Genomic DNA, 22,495 nt, shown 5'->3' with positions numbered 1-22,495 from the left:
GGCATTTCTCTATATCTATATCTGTATCTATATCTATATACATTTTTTTAAAGACAGTTTATTATAAAGATGATGAAATTTATTTTAAACTGGCATTCCACTGTCTCAGCTTTCCAGTTATATGGAATTAAATTTATATATCATTGCACATCACCTTTTTTTTTGTTTACTTCGTAACTTCCAAATATTTTCTGAAATGACTATAATGATCTAATTGAACAGATTTTGGATAGAAATATCCCAATGAAAATAATAGCTCACATAATAAAAAGTATAATCAACTCAAGCAAACAAACAATGTAATACTAGTAATTGAGAGTTCAAAAATTGATGTTGTTAATTATCTAAGTAATGCCAGAAAACCACCTGAAATGTATTTAATGAACTAAATATCAATGTAGAAAATTGAAAAAAAATTAGAAAAAATAGCAACAAAAAGTTAGAAATTATATACTAAAAATATTCTTTTAAAAACCATGTCTCAGGCTGGGGACACAGGTAACATGTTTGAATTCTTGCCTCACATTCAAAAGAATGGGCTTAATCCCCAGCACGCCCCCCCCCACACACAGTCTCATAAATTAGAAATTTGAGGAAGAAAATATATCAAAGGCTAGAATTAATTAAAATACACAGGTACTGCTGGAAGATGTGGTACATGACTGTAATCCCAATATCTGGGGAGACTGATGCAGGAGCACCATAAGTTCAAAGACAGACTCAGCAATGGTAAGGCACAAAGCACCTCAGTGAGATCCTATATACTTTTATATAATTCAAAAGTAAGGATAAAATAAACATTGAAGGTAATAAAATAAAATAATCACCATAAAATCTATGAAATACAAATTAAGGCAGTTTTTTTTCATAGTAGAAAAATTTATAAAAAAATCAACAAAATTTGAAATCTACAGAAATAAGTTCTCATCAGAAATTTAAGTAGAAATAAACTAATTTGTAAAAAACTAAACAGAAAACAATGTGATTAACAAGATTAAACATAAAAATATATTAACTATGTCAGATGCAAATCTACATGATGTTTTCTTAAGATATAAGGTCACAAAAGTCTAAAAACAAAAAGATATAACAAATATTACATTCAAAATTGCATAGGTTATGATAATTATATAAGTGAGAAAGTACAATATCATATAAAGATAAATATGACTAATCACTGGAATACAATCATAGTTGAAATATTTGTAACTCCAATCATATTTTTTATATATAGAAAGAAATCACAGAAGAAAATTCAACAGCATAAAAAGCAAGACAGTAATAGTAGGATACATCTATCCCCAGTTGATGTAAATAAAAAAATAAATCATTGCATTAGTACTCAGGGAATGAAAATACTTCAAAAAGCATTAAAAACTAATTAGGTTTACAGAGGCAATTTTCTTTATAGTGTATGGAATATTGTTCCAAAGACATCAGGTTAAAAATACAAAACAAATGTTAAATATATTAAAATATTGAAGTTGCTTTGTAACATAAAATAGTAAGTTGGAAAGTAAAAGTGAAAGTGATATTCAAAATTTATGAATATGAGTTTAAACTACATTCAGCAATTAGGCAAGGCCCTAAGCAACTTACCTAGGCACTGTCACAAAATAAAATATAAAAACAGCTGCCAGCTAGGCACAGTAATATACACCTGTAATTCAAGAAGCTTGGGAGACTGAAACAGCAGGATTGTGAGTTCAAAGCCAGCCTCATAAACAGCAAGGTGCTAAGCAAATCAAGGAGACCATGGTTCTATGTAAAATTTAAAAATGGGGCTTTAGATGTAGCTCAGTGGACAAGTGCCCCTGAGGTCAATCCCCAGTACCCTTCCCCAAAAAGAGCTGTTGATCTGGCTCAGTGGTTAACCACCTGTTCTTAAAAAAAATGCCAGTAGCACCCCCAAAAATCTAAGAAGACTATGTAATACCAAACAATCAATATTATTTTTGTGTAAACAAAATAAGTTATTTGAACAATTCTTTAGAATATTCTTGGTACATCAATAACTATACATACTAAAAAAATTTTAAAAATAATTCCTGATATAAAATAATAAAAGCTACAATATTCACTGGAATGAGGTTAAATGAGAAAGCCATGGGTAATAAAATTGAAAGTATATCAAGTAGCCCGCAAGTTGATGGTCAAATCAAAATATATTTACAGACCTATTCTCATTAAATAACATTCAAAAGAGACCAATGTGGCAAGCAAATCAAATATCATTTCAAATGACTACATGAAGGCAATTTGAAATGAAAAAGTTAGAAATCTTTTCAAAGATAATAAATTATATAATATCTACAATGATCAACATTTAGGAGAGTATATTAAGTAAAATAGTAATTCACACCCCCCACCAAAAAAATACCAGGTAATTTTACTTCTGAGAGATATCTACTGTAGCCAAATATAAAGACCAAAAAGAATGGCATTAGGGATGAAAAAGTAAGAAAAAGGAGAACTTGTTTGAAGAAAAAATGTGATAAAAATTTTTTAGAAAAAAAATGTTACAAAAAAATTTAAATGAACAGAACTAACCAGTAAATTTAAAATATATAAGATAATAAGTTCAGCAAAGATATACACTTTTGACCACAATTACATATTTGGCAAATATATAAAAGATAAAAGAATTGTAAACATCTTTATGGTACATTTAAAAAGCTAATGTCTTACTCCTAGACAAAAGAAAAGATTTATATATGTAGAGATGATGAATATGCCATTAATTCTAGCTACTTGGAAGGCTGAAACATGGAAATACAATTCCAACCTTTTGCCACTTAGCAAGAGTTTATTTCAAACTAAAAGTCAAAAGGGGGTGATGATGTAGCTCAATATTACAAGAACCTCTGTGTTCAATCAGCTGTATTTGTATGTGTGTGTGTGTGTGTGTGTGTGTGTGTATATATATATATATATATATATATATATATATAAAACAAACTTTAGATATATTACATGATTAAGCACAAAAGCAGAGTAAATAATCAAGGCAATATACAATCATATATAAAACAGGGGTAATATTTTTACTTGTAAGTAAAAGCATAGAAAACTTGATTGAATATTGGCATATGGGTCACATGCAGTTTAATTTTACCTAATGTTGTCCTAAAGTGACGTCATGATAATTTCTATTCAATTATTACATATAGATATGAAAACAAAAACAGTATCACTAATGTGAGAAAACATAATGAACAACACTGAAGGTCTCTAAAGAATGAGAGTCAAAAAAGACACAAGAATTAGAGAAATGTTACCTACAATATTATGAATAATTGTATTACAATAGAAATCTTTCTTTTAATTTTTGTAGCGATAGATGGATAGAATGCATTTATTTAATCCATTTATTTTTAGGTAGTGCTAAAGATAAAACACAATACCTCACATGTGTGAGGCAAGTCCTCTGCCACTAAACTACAGCCCCAGCCCTAAAAATTCTTTTTTAAACCACATTGATCAGCTATACTTACATTTCCACTAGGTGTAGGTATTGTGAAATACTGCTATTCATTACATGGTGAAAAAACTTTACAGAATATTCAATATAAGCATTCATATAAAGTTCTGATGAGAAAAATTTGAATGAATAAATATTTAAATTATATTAAAGAAACTCTCCTGTAATATTAATACCTTACAATGGTTTGCCTAGAGATATTTGGAAATGAGCAGATTTTCTAGGGAGCCTCCAAATGCAAATAAATGCCAGGTTATGCATATCCTCACAGTCATTGTGGAATAATTTGTAAGGGGGACAAGAGTTTGTTTCCCCGCCTTAGAATGCCCTGCAATTTTCCCTAGGAACTAGTCAAGTAATTAAATACATGTGCAATGTAAAGCTGCTATGGCAGTGCCCTGCTTGAAAAGGCTCTGCACTAGAGTATTATCAGCCTGAAACATAATCTCTGGCACACAACTTCTTGGAATAAAGAAACTCTCTTTTTAGACAAGCACAATGGTTCACTGAGTCTAAATCTGTCCATAAAACAGTAAGTTTATACAATGGACTTTCTTGAGAGCTACACAAAACTCCTAACACTGCACATTGCAACTTAGTATATAACTGATATATAAGCTTCATAATGTTGCTAAGTTTGTAATCTGCCTAGTAATAAAGTGAACAGTGTATACTAGTAATGCCAATGACCTAAATTAACCTGTTGATATAAATAAAGCTTGGCAGTTTGGCCTCTTTGTCACTATGCCACATTTCCTGTCACTTATCTGTGTCTTCTTTTGATTTTCTTTTTTTTAAAAAAAGAGAGAGTGGGGGAGAGAGTGGGGGGGGAGAGAGAGAGAGAGAGAGAGAGAGAGAGAGAGAGAGAGAGAGAGAGAGAGAGAGAGAGAGAGAAAGAGAGAGAGAGAGAGAGAGAGAGAGAGAGAATGAATTTTAATATTTATTTTTTTCAGTGCACACCACATCTTTGTTTGTATGTGTTGCTGAGGATCAAACCCAGGCTGCATGGCTGCCAGGAAACTGAGCTACCACTTGAGCCACATCCCCAGCCCCTCTTCTTTTGATTTTCCTACAATATTTTGTTAATTGAAATGTAGGGAGAGCACTGAAGAACAGGAAGGAGCTTAAATAATTGATATGCATGGTAAACAGAGAGTATGAAATGCTCTTTAATGATTGGAACTGAAACAAACCTAGGTTTGAAAAAATATTTTCTGTCAGATTTTAGCTTATTAATTAACATTTTTAAATGTGAATTCCTCTTTAATTTTGGACCTCTTATCTGTATTCTTTGCTTCATTGATTTCTACCCAATTTCATATGTCTACTGTCACTTTTCTCTTCAAATCCCAAGGTTATTTCATTGGAAACCAAGTGGTGACCAAGGATTACATAGAGACATCAATACTTTTTTTTGATGGAATATGTCACATTTTGTTATTTTTTTGGTAACTAAAGACGTCTTTTTAATGTTACACTCATTAGGAAAAAAAGGAAAAGAAAATATCCAATAAGAGTTTACAAAATTATTTTCTCAAATATGTTTTTTCTAGACAAAAACACTAAAATACTTAGAAACCATTTTCATTCTCTACATTGTAATCAGTACTTAGAAAAGACAAGTTACACCTAAAAAGAAAAAAAATCTTTAACATTTTTTCTACATAAACAAATACCCAAACTTTGTACTAAAAACAAGAAACAAACTTATTAATGCAGAATAGACGCTACCATAAGATACTCTATAAAGTTAAAAAAATAAATATTGTTTTTTAATTAAAAATCCTGAATGAAATTTAGGCTCACCAATAAAAAGTAGGTTTTTACAGATCTCTAACATCACGTCTCCATATAAAGTCTGCTGGGAGGGGTCCAGGAATTTCCATTCCTCTTCTGAAAATTCAATGACCACATCTCTTAATGTCAATGGTTCCTGAAATAAAAATGAAGAAATACATATTATATAAACCATATGATTAATGACATAGTACTTAATTTCATACAAATATTAATGAGAGTTAAAAGAGGTGGCTTTCACATATGGTAGTGATATCAACCATTCAATAAGATACATTTTTTGTGGTGCCTGGGACTGAACCCAAGGCTTTTTGCGTGAAAGGCAAGCACTCTACCAACTAAGCTATATCCCCAGCCCCAATAATTCATTTTAAGCAGTAAAATTGGTGGATTATTTTGGTATAATGAAATCCAGCCAGCAGCACATGTAAAGCAAAACACTGAAGCAAAAAAAGTGGGAAAAAATCCAACATAATTCTAAAGGATAAATAATAGTTGCAATTAATTAATGAATATTCAAAAGAAGAACAACCAAACAAATCAATGATACTTAAGATATGCATAGCAAAACTGTAAGTAATAACTATACTCATATGACAGTGGTCACCTTAGTTTGTAGAAGACATAAGAGATCACTAAAGACACACCAAAACTTTCAATAATCCACGTAATTATTTGAATGTTTATCTCCAAAGTTGTCTATCTTCTCATTATTTAAATATACCATAAATCTATACTGTATTTTAAAAATTACTTTTACAACATCACAACTCACTTCTAAAACAAAAGAATAAAATTTTTAACTATCAAACTATTACAAAACACTTAGGTACTTGGGTCAACTTGAATCACATGGCACAAAGTTATAACAAAAAATAAAAATAAAAAAAGCAAATTAAGTGAATAGACTATTAATCTCTCAGTTAATAAGGAAACTGACATATCAGGTTTAACATTCCCAGATTTGTAAAACCACTCTCACTGTGAAACTGTATCCTCACTTGGCTCATTTCAAAGTAGAAATTGAAAGAATACTAAGCAGTTAAGAAAAAAAAATTCTGAAAAGCTCTTGCACCCTAAATGCCTCTCTGACAGTTTGGAAATACTCCTTTTACCAGGGTCTCAGTTATCACTAGTGAACAAAAACATACATGAAGTTAGTTTAACATTCTGATCTGTGATGTCTTTCTTCTGATTCAGCATTATTATTTTTTTTTAATTTAGAGATTTAATCCAGGGGTACTCTACCCCTGAAATGCATTTCAAGAAGTTTTGATTTTTTTTTATTGTGATAAATGGGCTTACAATGTTGCTTGGGGTCTCTGAATGACTGAGTCTTTAATCATATTTACTTTCTTCCTACCTCATTTTTCCACATCACAATGATTACAGGTTTGTGCCACCAGTCCTGACTCTGCAACCACCTTTGATACCAAATGTGCAAACTTGCATAACAACCAATATTGGAACAACTAGTAGTCCAATAATTCAGTTCTGATACCATTCAGTATAGATCCCACAAGTTTGGTGTTCACTACTATCAAATTTTACTAACTGAGGTGACAGTTTTAAGCCCCAGAAGAGAACAATATTTATATTTATAATTCATTTTCTATAAATTAGGGGTCTCTACATCAACTCACTCAAGTTACTTATACTGATAAAAAGAGAACACACTTATGTATACCAGCTTGTTATAAATTATATAAATCTGGAAACTGATAATTGAAACCTTGCATAGAATCTAAAAAAATGACAGAGGAAAATGCGATACTATATATGCCATTTAAGGAAATAAGTGGTTGAAGATATTACCTCCAATTTTTATGTTCTGCCATAGAAGAGCCCCTTTCCCACTATGAATTACAAGATCCTCACTATTTTAAATATGCTGATTCAGATACTCCTATTTAAACACTTTTAAAAACATTCAAGTTTGTGTGTGTGTGTGTTTGTGTGTGTGTGTGTTTGTGTGTGTGTGTGTTTGTGTGTGTGTGTGTGTGTTTAATAGGGAATAATTTGGGTAAATCAATTTGGACTGTTTTGAACATAAAGCTAAATGATTCATTTTTATTTTTTATCATGAGATAATAGTAAAAATGTGCATAACACACAATGTATCTTCAACTTAGTTTATTCTCTTTTTTGGTGTTCACAGTCTACTTATGATTTTTAACCTAGAATAACCTTAGACATAATTTTTATAAAAGAGTTTCTTAATATGAAAGCAAGAGAACAAGATAGGTCTACTGAAAAAATATTTCCTCCACAAAGAGTTTGACAAAACACCTGAAGTTATATTAAAAAAAACATTCTTTGATTTTTTTTTCAACATGGAAAATCTATTCTCTATATACCCCCACATGAAAGGCTGAAGTGGACAACTGCACACAACACACAAAGAAACCACACAGAGCTAATGTGTTTTCAACTATGAACCAATGGTTCCTAGTTCTGGCTAAAGTGTACAGTCACCTGAAGGGCTCCTTAATTTCCAAAAATAAAAAATAAATCAATATTGCATTAAAACAATGTAATCCATATCCCTGGAGAAAAATCCAGGAATGTGTGTCTTTGAAAGATATGAAATAAATTACCATGTGCAGTAAAAACAAAAAACTACTACTTTAAATTAACATCTTTTGATGAATGAGTTGCAAAGACATATAAGATATGTGCTCATGACATTGGCCACCTAATTTCTATTTTTTGTTTGTGCAATTTTTTTTAGCTATGAAATATACTTGTGATAATCAACTAACAAATAAAAAATGTCATATTTAAATCAAAGTTCTGGAGATTATTTTTGATAAATGCTTGGTGTTATACCATTATGTTTGAGGTGAGTGAGCACATTATGGCAGAAGCCCTTGACAAACAGAAGCACCAGGTGTCAACAATTTCTTTCAAGTACATAGTCTACAATAAACTAAACAATTCCAAATATGTTTTATTTTTGCAAAATTGTCACTAAATAAAACACCCTTGAAAATAAACCTTAAATATATGAACTATTATTGGGCAATTATTCAAACCAGAGTACCTGTATTATATTATTGATATCCTTTGCATACACTGATCATTGATATCCATTTTGCCTATTCAACTCAGTTAAAAATTACTGGGAATACACCAGACACAGTTTTAAGTGCCTTGATTATGAACTACATCATTTTATCAAATAATTTAATTGAAGAAAATTATTAAAAATTGTGTTAAACCATGTATTGTGCTGCATGTCAATAATCCTAGCAATGAATGTGCCTTATGCTTTTGGATTGCAAGTTCAATGACAGAATTCGTAACATAGTATGGTGTCATTTCAAAGAAAAAAAAATTATATTCACAAAGTGAATATTTTCCAGTGAATAATATATATATATAGACACACACACACACATATCTCCACTGGTGTGTGTGTGTGTGTGTGTGTGTGTGTGTGTGTGTGTGTGTGTGTGTATTTAGTGATTATTTAGTGATACCTACTTCTATCCACTGTACTGAGGAAAAAAAGTGAATAAAAAATAATGTTTACCAAATGGTTGCTGAATTAAATAAATAAATAAAGTTATGTCCAAGTGTTAGAACATAGATAAATGCTTGAGAATGATAAAATATTAAAATAGAAAGAAAACCAATTTGAGATTTATACCAAATCATACATTTTACTAGTATTCTGAGAAACATAATTATTTCACAAATATAACTTTTAAATTTTTTATGAAAGTATGATGCACATATAAAACCACATGAAGCATTTATATAAAGATTCAGAAGTTATTCAAAAGTAAACACATTTTGAATCAGCCTTGCTCAGGACAGTCTAAATCAGTTTTTTCATCTACTATTTCAAAGAGCAAAAAGGTTCTTAATAACTAGCATGGGAATGTTTTACTACATAAATGTAAAATGTACCTTAAAAAAGTAAATATTTTACCAGTTACCCAGATTGAATACCTGTGTATTATATGCCATTTTTATTTTTTCTATGCTTCTACCCATTTCACAACATAGGCCAGCCATCCTCCTTGTATATTTATTTTTTGGTGATGTCATATGTATATGTCTTGAATGTCATAGAAATACATTATACAGTTTAAAAAAATGGAATGTTAAAAACTTCACTGCTTATAAGCACAGAGTATTTACATCATTGCCCCCACCCCCCCCAAAAAAAAACATTTTCTTTTACATGCATCTTTGTTTTTCCCAAAAGGATGATACTGTAATGTATTAAAAATCTATAATTTTATTTTGCCTGGCATAATGCAATATAATTTAAATACAGCTGCTGTAAGAGACAATAAGCATGTGTGCATCAGTAAAGTGTTTCTTTATATTGATGACTGCTTTTGTATTTTATGGATGCACTACAAATTGTTCATTTCAACATTCAAGAATATTTGAGTTATTTCTTATTTTGGACAATTAGGATGAATGGGGCCATCAATAATTTTAAACAAATAATTATTCCACTCAGCTTATTCTTTCCTAGTATTTCAATGAGAATATATTTTATTTTTACTGGTTGCTAAGAAAATTATAATTTCCATCTTATCATTTCAATTTAATTAGAGCCAATATTATATGAGTTTCCTAAATACAAAATAAAAACCTTACCACAGACTGTTTATTTTCTTGTACCCTTTGTGCAAGTACTATAAATGTTTATGTACACATTATACATCTCAAAATACACTGAATAATTTTTGTACAAAATAACCATAGATTATTATAAAACAAAGAGAAACAAGTGTCAACCTTAACGTTGCTAATATCTGTTAGCCATGGCGGTTCACACCTATAATTCCAGTGACTTGGGAGCATGAGGCAGGATGATCACAAGGACAAATAGTGCTTCTGCTACTTAGCAAGGCTCGAAACCACTCAGCAAAACACTGTCTCTAATAAACATATAAAAAGGGCATGGGAGCACAGATTTGTCTCAGTGCTTAAGTGTACCTAGGTTCAATCAGTGGTACCACAAAAAGAAGATTTCTAATATATTACAAAATTTAGGCAGTGTGGTAAAATTTTGAAAATAATACAGCACATACAGAATTCAATAGATAATACTGAGAAATTATAAAATGTTATTAGTGACATTTTGGCTGCAATATTAATAGGTATTATTAATAGTTTTTGTTAAATTTTCTTTCCTATGTGCATATATTTCTAAGTATAGATTTTTAATATAATTATTTATATGTTGAGATACCATTTAAACAACAGAATATACTATTCTTTTATACTGATTGTTTTATGTTTTACAAGACACTTTTTCTCAGCTTTTTAAAGTTTCAGGAAAGTGAATTCAGAAACAGTTTCAAAGTCACAGAACACTACACAATAAGGAGTATAGAGATCCTTTAATACCCCTGGTAAAAACTCTAAGAAACATTAGAGAAGAAAAACAGTTCTATGTGACCATTCTAAATTTAAGTCTTCACTCTCAAATTTTTATGTACACAATGACAACACACTTTAGATAACATTCAGCCAGAAATTCACCACATTAATCAGAAGCCCAAGTGCATATGCTTTGTTGACTTTTCCATTTTATCTAATTTTTTTCTATTTTTAAACACTTCATTTATGGTGACCTTGAAAATATCTACTTTTTTAGCTCTGTTATAACTCATTAGGGAAAAAAACAAAATTAAATAGCAAGAGACACAAGCAAGCTACTTGGTATATACCTTACTTTTACCATATTAAAAATGTTGGTTTGAATCTCAAAAATCTACAATTCAGAAACAAACAAACCAAAAAAAAAAAAAAAGACCACCAAAGAGACACAAATACATCCACTCAATGAAAGAAGTGAAAGAAACATTAATCAGTAAATTTTCTATTCTCAATTAAGTAGATGACAGAAGCAATAAATAATTCCTCCAATTTTTAAAAATAAAAACATATTTTTAGGAAGTTTGTCAGAATCAGCCCTACACTTTTGAACACTGCAAAAAATAAAATATATTAAAAAGTATTTCAGAACAAAATATTTTATAAATGAGAAGTTATATAAAAGATACAGTCACATCTGCAGTAAGCAGCAGGTAAGATAATAAATAAATAAATAAATAAATAAATAAATAAATAAATAAATGAAATACTGACGAATTTGCCTTACCAAGCTCATTCTGTTTCTGAAAATATGCTAGGCACCTTTCAATTAAACTTGCAAATATATGTAAACAACCTGGACAACCAGTATTTATATTTGACACCTACCACTTTAGGAGGATTCACTTTGGCTACATTGTCAATTAAATTTGCAAAAAAATCCAGATTCCTATTGCAACTAAAGGAAATAATCACAAATATAACAGCTTAAAATAATAAAAACATTCATTTATAGTTATGGATGTTTTTATTATCAGGACAGAGGATTATAATAAATATTAGCAAAGACACACTCCTTTAGAAACTCTGGAAGAATATCATTCCAGCTTTAAATGGCTATCGGTATTTTTTCTGTGGTTACAAATGTTTCCCTTCTCCTAGTAGTGATACAGCCTTCAAAAGAATAAAGAGAGACTATACATACACACACACACACACACACACACACACACAGAGAGAGAGAGAGAGAGAGAGAGAGAGAGAGAGAGAGAGAATGGTGCTGTGATAACAAATTACAACATTGAAGCCTCATAGAATCTGAGAACTACAGCAACATAGAAGTTAGATCCTCCATTGAGCTTATTTTTATTCTTGCACAGAGTATTTGACAGAATCACAAAAAATAAAATTTCATGCACAGTGGATGAAGGAAGAGAGGGGACACTGATCCAGGAGAATGTAGCAAGACAGGTTAATTATGCACAAAAGTGACTATGACAGATAAAATGTGACATCATACACTGTCTCCAGATGCAGAGCAGAAGACAGAGCTGTGTACAGAGTGGAAGTCTTATTTATTTTTTTTTTGAAACCCTGGAAACCCTCTCAATTACATGAAGCTTTGGATTATTCCAACTAATACTCTATTTATACTTTCTGCCTGTCCTTGGTCATCCTCTTACAATGAATGTGCATGGTACTTATTTGAATACTGGGGAAAAGAAACTATATCAGTGACTTATATTACTCAATTTTTAAGACCCTTTCCTGTTTATTTTCATGGATTTCTGTATGAGAAGGCCAAGTTTTAATATTGTAGATGAGGAACACTCAGGTATCCAAGCTAAAATATAAAGTGAGAGAAAATACTTGCAAAGTACATATGTAGCAAAAAGTTGATATGACAGAATAAAAGTGGTTTATATTTTTGAGAAAAAGAAGGCATAACAAAAGAGAATGTTATGGTCAAAATATTTCTAATTCACTTAATTAAAGAGGAAATATTAGACAATTATGTAAATTTACAAAAAGGAGTATAAATCATGACTATTGAGACAAGTTTACAAAAAAGCAAATTCACTATTGCATACCAATCAGGAAGGAGAACATGAATTAGAAAGGCAAAAAAAAAAATGACTGAAATTATAATCCTTGTGGAAAATTGATTTGGAACTGCCTACATAGGTATACCTAAATGAGTAATCAGTTCTACTCTTGGCACCTAATATTCTGAATTTTCCAACAGGTAACTGACACTCCTGTTTTCATCATGAAAATACACTGCTTCTGCCGCCATCTTTCACTGTCCAGTTTCTCTAAGTCAGGGCCCTGGTTACCAAGATTCCCATGAGCCCATGCCCTGTCCCACAACAATGTCAGAGTAAAGCAAAAGGAATGTGGCACCCTTGAGAATTAAGAATCTGAATGTGGACACAATGAATGAAAAAGCAAATTGGAAAAAGAAGAGAAAATGGTGAAGGACTAAAAGAATGGATCTAAGGAGGATGAAGAAATTGCTAACTGTGTATTAGATGAGAAAAGAGGTTGATCCCATGGGGAAGAAGACAGAAAACATGTGGCAGCAGGATACTTACCCCAGTGGCCTCATATTTGGACATTCCTGAAAAACAGAATGCTGTAATCAAACAAGTATGCCACACACCTGGCTTCCTGCTCTTAGAGCTTTACCAGAAATGTCACTCTCATTTTCTTTCAAGACTTCGAATTGATCCCTCTCCAGGCACTGCTCATCCAACTTAAATCTGCTGGTCCTCTACTTCTGAACCTATTCTGTCTGAGCTCTCTCAGATTGTCTCCAGTAACTCATACCTAATCTTTTTTTTTTCTTTTTCCTCAAACCATCCCACAACCCTTATACTCAGGTAACCTCTCATAACTGAACTCTTCATGCTCCATTGCGGGTATTTTGAGCTACCCTTCTTTTTTATTACTCCTGGGTCAAGCAAGGCCTGGACCCATCCTAGCGTAAATGGCACTAGCAGAACTGAGAAGCTGCTGTGAAGTTCCCGAGGACTCCTAGGGTAACTCAGCTGACTGTTAACTATAGATATAAACAAAGTCAGTTTGACTTGCTTCATCTTAAACACTTAGCAAATACAGTCAAAGCCAAAACACAGCTATTCCTGGACATTTTAATAATAATAATAGTTAAATGTAACTTCCAAAAATAAGTAAACTGGAGGCTACAAAAGAGATTTTCAGACAGGAATACCTGATAACTATCATCTCAGACAGGAATGCCTGATAACTATCAAAAGGAACTGCCAGAGTAATTTTTAGTTTAAGGCATTTATTTCTAACCTACACAGGAAGGCTTAATGTTTGCTAGTATGGTTATCCAGCCCTAAGTAACAGAATTAAAGATTTCTCTATTAGGCACAGGTCATAATAGTAAAAGGATTTTGCAAGATCAGATGATATTAAATTATTAAACTATATCTTAAGGGAAGGACAACTATAACCCTAAAAGTTAAATGTTGTGTTTACATCCCTGACATTTCTGGTAATGTGACAAATATCCTTAAAGACTTACATGCTCAGATAGAAGCCATGTCCTCAGCAACTTTATCATGGAAACAATATCTTAGCTCCTGGTTATTGGTACTTCCTGGTGTTAAACATTGTTAGTCTTTGTCTTTGCCATGATACTCATTGGCATATTCCTGTACTATGGGATTTATTGCTACATAAATATGGTTCCAGTACTAATGAATTCTTGTTTCTCTTATAGACCACCCATCACTCAAATGGCCCTCCAGCCTATCATGGACCACTCGATAGACCCGATTTTTAAAGGGGAACTCCAAACTTCTTGCCCCACACACCGTCTCTTTTCAGCCTGAAGAAGCCAGAAAGATATTCTTCGCCCACTTTCCTTACAGCAGTAAGGAGTTCCCAAATTAGAGCGGGAAATGAAGCCAGATTTAAATTTAGGTAGTCAGTGTAGTTAGGTAAATCGGGTCTAATATCCAGTGAAATCTAAAATGGAGGCCATGCTGGGAATGACTCCGGGAAAACACAGGACAATTCATGGAATGTTAATGAAGTCCCTAAAAGGCCATAGGCCAAAGTCCACCTGGAAGAAGTATTAATGAATAGCCCCCAACAGATTTGGAGATAGCCCATCCCAGAGAAGTGATAATCCCATCCCAAAAGGTGATAATTAAGCCCACCTGTGTCCCACCCCTCAGGCCTTCCAACCTACATTCTATCACCAAAACTATAAAAAGAGGAAACAACCACACTTCCATGGATTCAACTTCTTGGGTCCCCTTCTTCCTCCGGAAGAAGTCTTTTCTGCTGTCTTTTAAGAAACCTCTAATTTCTACTCTGACCTTGCCTCAGCGTGCTTCTTTGGTGTTATTCTTCAACATCGGGGAAGCAAGGACTCGTCACCGGTCAACAGCGGTAACAGTATTTGGTCCACCAAAAAAGCTTCAGTCATAATTGCTGTAAGATTTTGTTTGCTACACAATGAGATACATATTTTACTCATTTCTTGTACAATTGATGAAATAAATAAATGGTCCCAATTGTTTTTGATTGTTTGTTTGTTTAAAGAATAATACTTTAAAATAACTAGTTGAAACAAAAAAGTTGAAGTTACCACTAGGGTGCCTGGAGTGTATAGTGAAAGCAAGAGAACACGAAGCTGTTCTATGTAGCATCAATAATGTTCTATTTCTTAATAGAAATAGTAGTTACATAGTAATGTTCCACTTGTAATAATTCATTGATCGGTAGAGTGTGATGCTGATCAAGTATTTGCATTGTTAAATATAATCAAATTAATTTCATAAAAGTTGGTGGGGAAGAGCATAAGTAAGACAAAAAAATTAGAGTACCTGAAATTACACTATTAAATGATTAATTCAAAATAAAAGTAGGAATTCATTCACTAAATATCAGTCTCAATATTTTGAGAAAGGCAATTTTTATATGTAGAGAGTATAGGGAAAATACTAACAAAGGAGTGATACTTGAACATATTAACAGTGAATATAGCATAGAAAGTATCAGTAATTCCAAATGTTGCATTGAGAACACAACTAAAATTAAAAGAGCTCTGGTAAATTCTATAAGTAAAATTTTTATATTTATATATTATATACTTGTAAAATGTATGGTATGTATAATGATGCCTCATTTAATTATGTGGATACATTATAGAAAATGCACCATAAGATGAATGATGCAGGGTACTTACATAATTCTACATGGTATATACCACTACACACCTAGGTTATAATTTAGCCATTAGAGTACATAAAGTCCATCATAAATGAAAACATTGTGCTACATATGACTATTGGATTTAACATTATAGCAATCAATATAGATATCATGATGAGGTGAGTTATTAGCCCTGTGGAACTAAAGACAGAATACTTAAAAAGACTCTGGCCATTTAGACAATGATATAAAACAGAAACAGAACTACCATAAAGGAGAAAAAAAAAGATAAACTTTCCAAAAAAATCTGCTTAAATAATGGAGTATCTGCATAAAAAATGCCATTGTATCATTTCCTGGTATTACTTAATAAATCACTCACTGGTAAAATATACCTTAATATAAAAGAAAAGTATGATTTATGCCAAAGTTTTTACAAGAAAGAACTTTATACAGTGTACATAATAGTTGGTGAATGTAATACCAGCTACTTGGAAGAAAAAGAAAGAAATATTGCAAAATTAAGATCAGCTTAAGCATCTTAGTGAGATGCTTACTGAAAATAAACTTTAGAAATGGCTGTGAATGTGTCTGAGTAGTATGACACACTTTTTTTTAATCATGAAGAATAATAATATTAAGAGACAGAAATATGTTTTATTTTTATTTTCAAAGTTAAGTGACACCTTTATTTTTTGAGAGAGAGAGAGAGAATTTTTTAATATTTATTTTTCAATTTTTGGAGGACACAACATCTTTATTTTATTTTTTTTTACGTGGTGCTGAGGATCAACCACAGCACCCCGTGGATGCCAGGTGAGCACGCTATGACTTGAGCCACATCCCCAGCCCCTAAATGATACCTTTATAACAAAACAGAAAAATACTTAAATGCAAATCATATTTATAATATGATACCATAAAGGGTACAAACTGAAGTAAAAAATTGGGGAAAAAACTAATTGTCTCACATATGACAAAATGTATGCTTCACATATGAAAAAGGAGTAACAGAAGCTCAGGCAAAAGGATCCCAAGCCTTAGCAACACATCCAAGCCCATAAGCAAATTAGAGACCCTGTCTATAGCTTAAAAAATAAAATAAAAATATTAGGGGATGTTGCACAGTAGTTAAGAATCCCTGATTTTAAAACTGGGCACCAAAATAGAAAATAAAAATAAAAAGAATATCAAAAACAGAGACTCCAAAATAGAGAGTGTAAGAGCTATGATTGGTGGCAGATTTTTATACTCCCAGTAGCTCAAGATACTCAGGAAAGAGATTGTGAGTCCAAACCTAGTCTCAGAAGTTTAGTAAGGGACTAAGCAATCAAGTGAGGCAATGTATCAATAGAAAATATTTTTTAAAATCTAGGATGTTGTTCAGGGGTTAAGTGCCTCTGAATTCAATCCTCAGTGCCAATAAAAGAAAGGGAAGAGACTTCAATAGCCACTTTTTAAAAGGAAACATAGTGTTCAATAAATATAAAATAGGTCAATAGCTTTAGAAATTTGAAAATGGCAATTAAAATCATATCTGTGGCACAAAAATTCAATAGTATAAGTAAAAACATGGAGCAAGTAAATTCTCAGGAACCAAAGAGAGAGTAAAAATTGTTATTTCTTTTAAGAAGTGGCTATTAGAAATACATGTTTCTTCCCCAGCAGAAGCATATGTTTATTAAAATTACTGCATATCTGAACCATGATAACATATATGGGTATGACCGTATTGGTCCAAACAGCTGAAATCCAGGACATGGAGAAAAAGCAATGTACATTGAGAAAGATATAACAAGAATATTGTTAGAAAGGCAAAGGGAATACAGTGAGAAAAATGATTTTCAAAACCCATTTTCATCATAATATATCCAGTTTGAAAAATATGTGAGTCATCACATAATTTTATGTAGATGTCACATACATGATAGTTTGCATTCATGCATGTATAAAAATATGTAGAGTTTGAGAAAATAAAAATATACAAAAGGACATAAAAGACTTTATCATACACATCATTGTGTACATGATAAAACTGATCATTACCAAGATGCAAAATTTCCCCTAAATCTACAATATCACTTCATTAAAATATTAGCATATTTTACTTTTAATGAGAGAAGTGACTAGAGAAAAAAATTCTAAAATTCATCTGGAATGTTATATGTTATATATGAAACCAGCAGCCCCCAAATTCTCAATTTAAAGAAGAACTTATTTTACAATAATGAAAAAAAATCCATAGATGAATGTGTATGTATGTAAAACTTTATGTATACTTAATAAAAATTGAAAGGTAAAGATAAATCTAAACACCTCAAAAACAACATCACATGTGAATGGTTGATATGGCCAACCTGAAGAAAGATCAACTTGAGGGAAAAATTCACTGGCGTAGTTTGTGTACAATCTGCAAAACACAGGATTACAATAATAGCCCAATGATAAAAGGCATACATTAAGTGAGGGCAGTGTTGGGAATATAAATAAGTAGTACCTCCTGACTCACATTCCATTAATGAATACCTTAAATGGAAATATAATATTTCAAGTTCCTTTTAGGCAAAGTAAAAAAAATGAGTTGAAAGATTTATATAAACTGTACAACTTGGAAAATGTCTACCCTTTGATGATCTTAAAAAGCTAGGGTAGGCTGGGATATCAGTCCAGCCTTTGGCAATGTGTTATGTAATTGGAACAGAATTACCACCAGCTAGTGAAACCCCAAGAAGAGAAAGATTGGGACCATATATATAACACCCTACCACTAAACTGTTTTCTGTGCTTTAGATCGTAATTTTGCTTGTGCTGAAGAAGGATCCTCACATTAATACCACTAAGAATACAGAAAAAAATAATAGTTATCTATGTTCTTCCAAGGGCTTCTATGGGCTTAATACCCTGGGATTGGGACAGAGAAGTTAAATCACAAATAACTTCGTTTATGCATTTATGGGTGTTTAGCACACAAAGAGCTCCAGTCTTCAGCTTGCCCCTCTAAAAATTCCATGACAGCCAATTTTTCCCAGCAGGAAAAGTTTTCTTTATTGACTGATGTAATATCTCAACATCTTCCATTCAATAGAAGAAACTAGTTACCTCACATATAAGAAAACACTCTAGAGAAAGAAAAGTAGGAGGCTTAGGCAGAGGACCCCAAATAAAAAGCCATTCCATTTGCTCAACTTCTGGGAATAAAGCTTACTGATCATAGGCAAATCTCCCCTAGATAACAAAATATTTGTTTACTATTGATTTGCAAGCAACTAAATGGGCTTCTAAAATCCCAAGCAGTAGTTCAGATAAGGGGTTATAAAGCACATATATTTGTTAATTCCCAGAGAAGGTTTCCAAACACTTTCTCTGTGGTTACTTGACAAATTGGACTCCACAATCTTCCCTGAAATATTTGATAGGAAAGTCAAATAGTTGACAATTGTATACTGAACACAGTTGTTGGAGTAGCTTTCATTACCAGTAACAGTTGCACATGCCTGTAACCCTGGCAGCTTGGAGAGTTGAGGCAGGAGGGCCTCGAGTTCAATGCCCAGACTCAGAAAAAGTGAGGCACTAAGCAACTCAGTTAGATGCTGTCTCTAAATAAAATACAAAATAGGGCTGGGAATGTACGTCTGAGTTAAATCCCAAGTGCCTACCCCCCCAAAAAAGAGAATAGTTTTGTCAATAATCTAATACCAAAGAGTCAAGAAACTATGGATATGGAAAAAAAGAAAACCCTTGCACTCTGTTGGTGAAAATGTAAGTTTAAATAAGTCACTTGTGAAAATAATGTAAACTCTTTGAACTCTTTAAAACAGAAGTAACATATAACATGGTTAAATTAATTCTGTATATAAATTCAAGGAGTTAAAATGAGTAAGTAAAAGAAATGACTGCATGCCCACTATCATGTAGCAGTATTGCCAATAGTCAAAGAAAAAAAAAAAGACAAGTGAAGGGTCACTCAGGAGATTTATTTCAGGTGCAGGGCATCCAACTACTCTCCAGATAATTTCCACACAATATTTCAGAGTGCTTCTCCATTTCCAGTGTACAGATACGGTTTCAATACCCTGTGCAGTAACTATTGCCTGGCTTTCAAGGTGACTTGCATTTTCCCAATAGATTTTTTATTATCTATGTGGAAGCAGAACCTCAGTCTCCTGAGCAATGTTAAGAAAGCCTAGAAATAAATCTGAAAAAATGACAAGCTCCAGAAATTAAAACTCGATCAGATAGTGTAAGTCATAGCTTTTGTACTTATCATATGTTGGATTAAACAATTATCATCCAAGAGCACCTAATTAGAAACTGCGTCTCTCCTAGTCTGAATCCACTGAGCCTACTATCTAATAACAGTAGATGCCATAAACTCCAGGAATGAGTGAGGCCAGAATGAGTCAAGATAGGCATGTTCTTGTGTGCATTTACTTCATTTTTAAAAGGTGATTATAATTGAGTATAGACAGCAGCTTTTTTAAAACGCAAGTTTATCCAAAAGTTATGGAGTCTAGCCTGGCAATAGGATATTTACATTAAGCCTTTTATATAGGATAATATCAATGTATGAATTAAATGCATACATATTGTTAATTACTAAAAACTATATAATGGGCAATATTTTTTTTTAATTAAAGTCTCTTGATCTAATTTCTAAAAAGACAGTTAGAGCTCTCATCTGAGAAGCACTCCCCTAATCTCCAACTACAAATAATATGTTAGGCACAGGTGTAGATTTAACTATTTTAGTATATAAAATATTAAAAAGACATAATTGAAATTTATTTTAATCACAAAACTGAATATATCTAGAGCATTCTTATTATGAGACAAATATAAAATTACTAATAAAGAAGATATATGTATTTAGAACTCCATCCTCACAACTCCCTCAATTTTAATGCTCTAGCACAACTTAATTCATAATGATCACAATCCATTTTGAGAATATGGCTTCCCTGTCCATGGGGAGTCAAAGTGCCTGGACCCCTGCATTCCATACAAAAGATATGAGAATACACTTTCTAATATGCTTTTCCACAAAACAAAACAGCAGTAGTGGTACTGCCCTCAGAAAGAGAAGTAAGACCAAAAGACAAGGTATAAAAGATAATGATTGTTTTTTCTATTTGATGCTGGACACAGACTCATTCCCATTCCAGATGTCAGATAGCATAACAGAGAGTTCCAAAAGTTGGATGTCTAATTTTGGTATATCCTTTCACAGCCTTGACTCTAAAACTTAAATATATTAAAGACAAACATCTTATTTTGTAACTTAGCCTTTGACCTAATGCCTACCTAGGCTGTGATATTGTTTCCTCAGTTTGTATGAGGTATTGTGACAGTTTTTGCATCAATCTGATGTATACATGTCTGCATTAGCTAACAGCACCTCAATAATGGTCCAGACTTAACATAGGGAAAAAGGAAAACAGTACCAATAAGGCAACTGCTGTTTTCCACAGAATTTTCTCCAAGTATGTGACAGAATTTTGGTTTCCAATTATAAATGGTGAATGATTCACTCTAAAGCTTATTAGATTTTGATTGGGCTGCTTTATTAATTCAAGCTGGGCTTATCTGGGTTTTTCTGGTAGAAAAAGTTAGCTAATGGCTGGTGAACTTCAGGGGGTTAGCTATCATCCTCACAGCAGTACCTTGATTCTCTGCTTTGATAATTCCTCCACTAATGTAGGCTTGTTATTTTGGACACAACAGGATTTGAAAAGTAAAATCAAAAGAAATCAAGATCTTCTGAGTGTAGGTACTATACTACTCACTTTCATCTTTACTGGTTCCTATGAGCCACAATAAATAAAAAAAATGCAAATAACAGTGGTGGATGCCTGAACAAAATTCAAGTGTCTCAGGAGACTTTGGCAGGAGAATTCTTAAAAACATTCTTTAAACTGAGCCTCAGCAATGTTGAGAAACTAAGAAACTCATTGAGACCCTGTCTATAATAAAATACAAAATAGGGCTGGGGATGTGGCTCAATAGCCAAGTGCCACTGAAATCAATTCCCAGTACTCCACCCCCACTCCAATAAAAAAAAGACAGAAAAAAAAAGAAAGAAATATTAGATAATCTTAGGAAGAGATTCTGCATTTTAAGAGGTGAAGATGAAAAACACAATACATACTTTATAAAGGCAGAAAATAAGGAAGAATTGCTTATATCAAGCACTCTATATCATTCAACCCTATTTTATACATGAAGCTTATATAATGATTTGAAGGAAAAAATGTGTTTGTATATCCACAGCTATTAAGCAGACCAGGTAGAATTCAGAATCAACTATGCATGACTCCAAATCCCAAAGATTTCCACTAAACCACATACTACATGCAAATTTGCTTACTCTCTGAGGTTTTGGACAGAGACATACCAAAAAGAGCAGAATCTGTATCCATATTGTGTACATCACCAGTGGGGACAATATACTCAAGAGTGTTCTTCTGGGCCTTCTAATAAGAACTTGCAATAATTTTGAGTAATGGCTGATGTCTCAATTTAAAAAAAAATCAGTAATCAACAATATATTCTTACCATGTTAGAAATATGAAAATGCTACAATGCATCCCACAGGCATGGCATTAAAATATTCTATGGAAATTTTAGAAAAACAATACATCATCTGTGTCCCAAAAGTGCTAAAAATGAAAATTTAAAAAC

At 32.2% G+C, this 22,495-nt stretch overlaps 1 protein-coding gene across 1 annotated transcript in view; it reads right to left on the bottom strand.

The window, feature by feature from the left end:
- LOC144371507 (uncharacterized) overlaps positions 1–22,495 on the bottom strand; it is a 38,833-nt gene that overhangs the window by 5,645 nt on the left and 10,693 nt on the right. The window contains 1 exon segment of the mRNA XM_078033824.1: positions 5,288–5,414. Coding sequence (XP_077889950.1) covers positions 5,288–5,414 — 127 coding nt within the window.

The sequence above is a fragment of the Ictidomys tridecemlineatus genome, chromosome 16 (genome assembly GCF_052094955.1).
Source record: "Ictidomys tridecemlineatus isolate mIctTri1 chromosome 16, mIctTri1.hap1, whole genome shotgun sequence".
NCBI lineage: Eukaryota > Metazoa > Chordata > Mammalia > Rodentia > Sciuridae > Ictidomys > Ictidomys tridecemlineatus.
The sequence above is the reverse complement of the archived record's forward strand: the minus strand, read 5'-3'. Positions and strand labels throughout refer to the sequence as shown.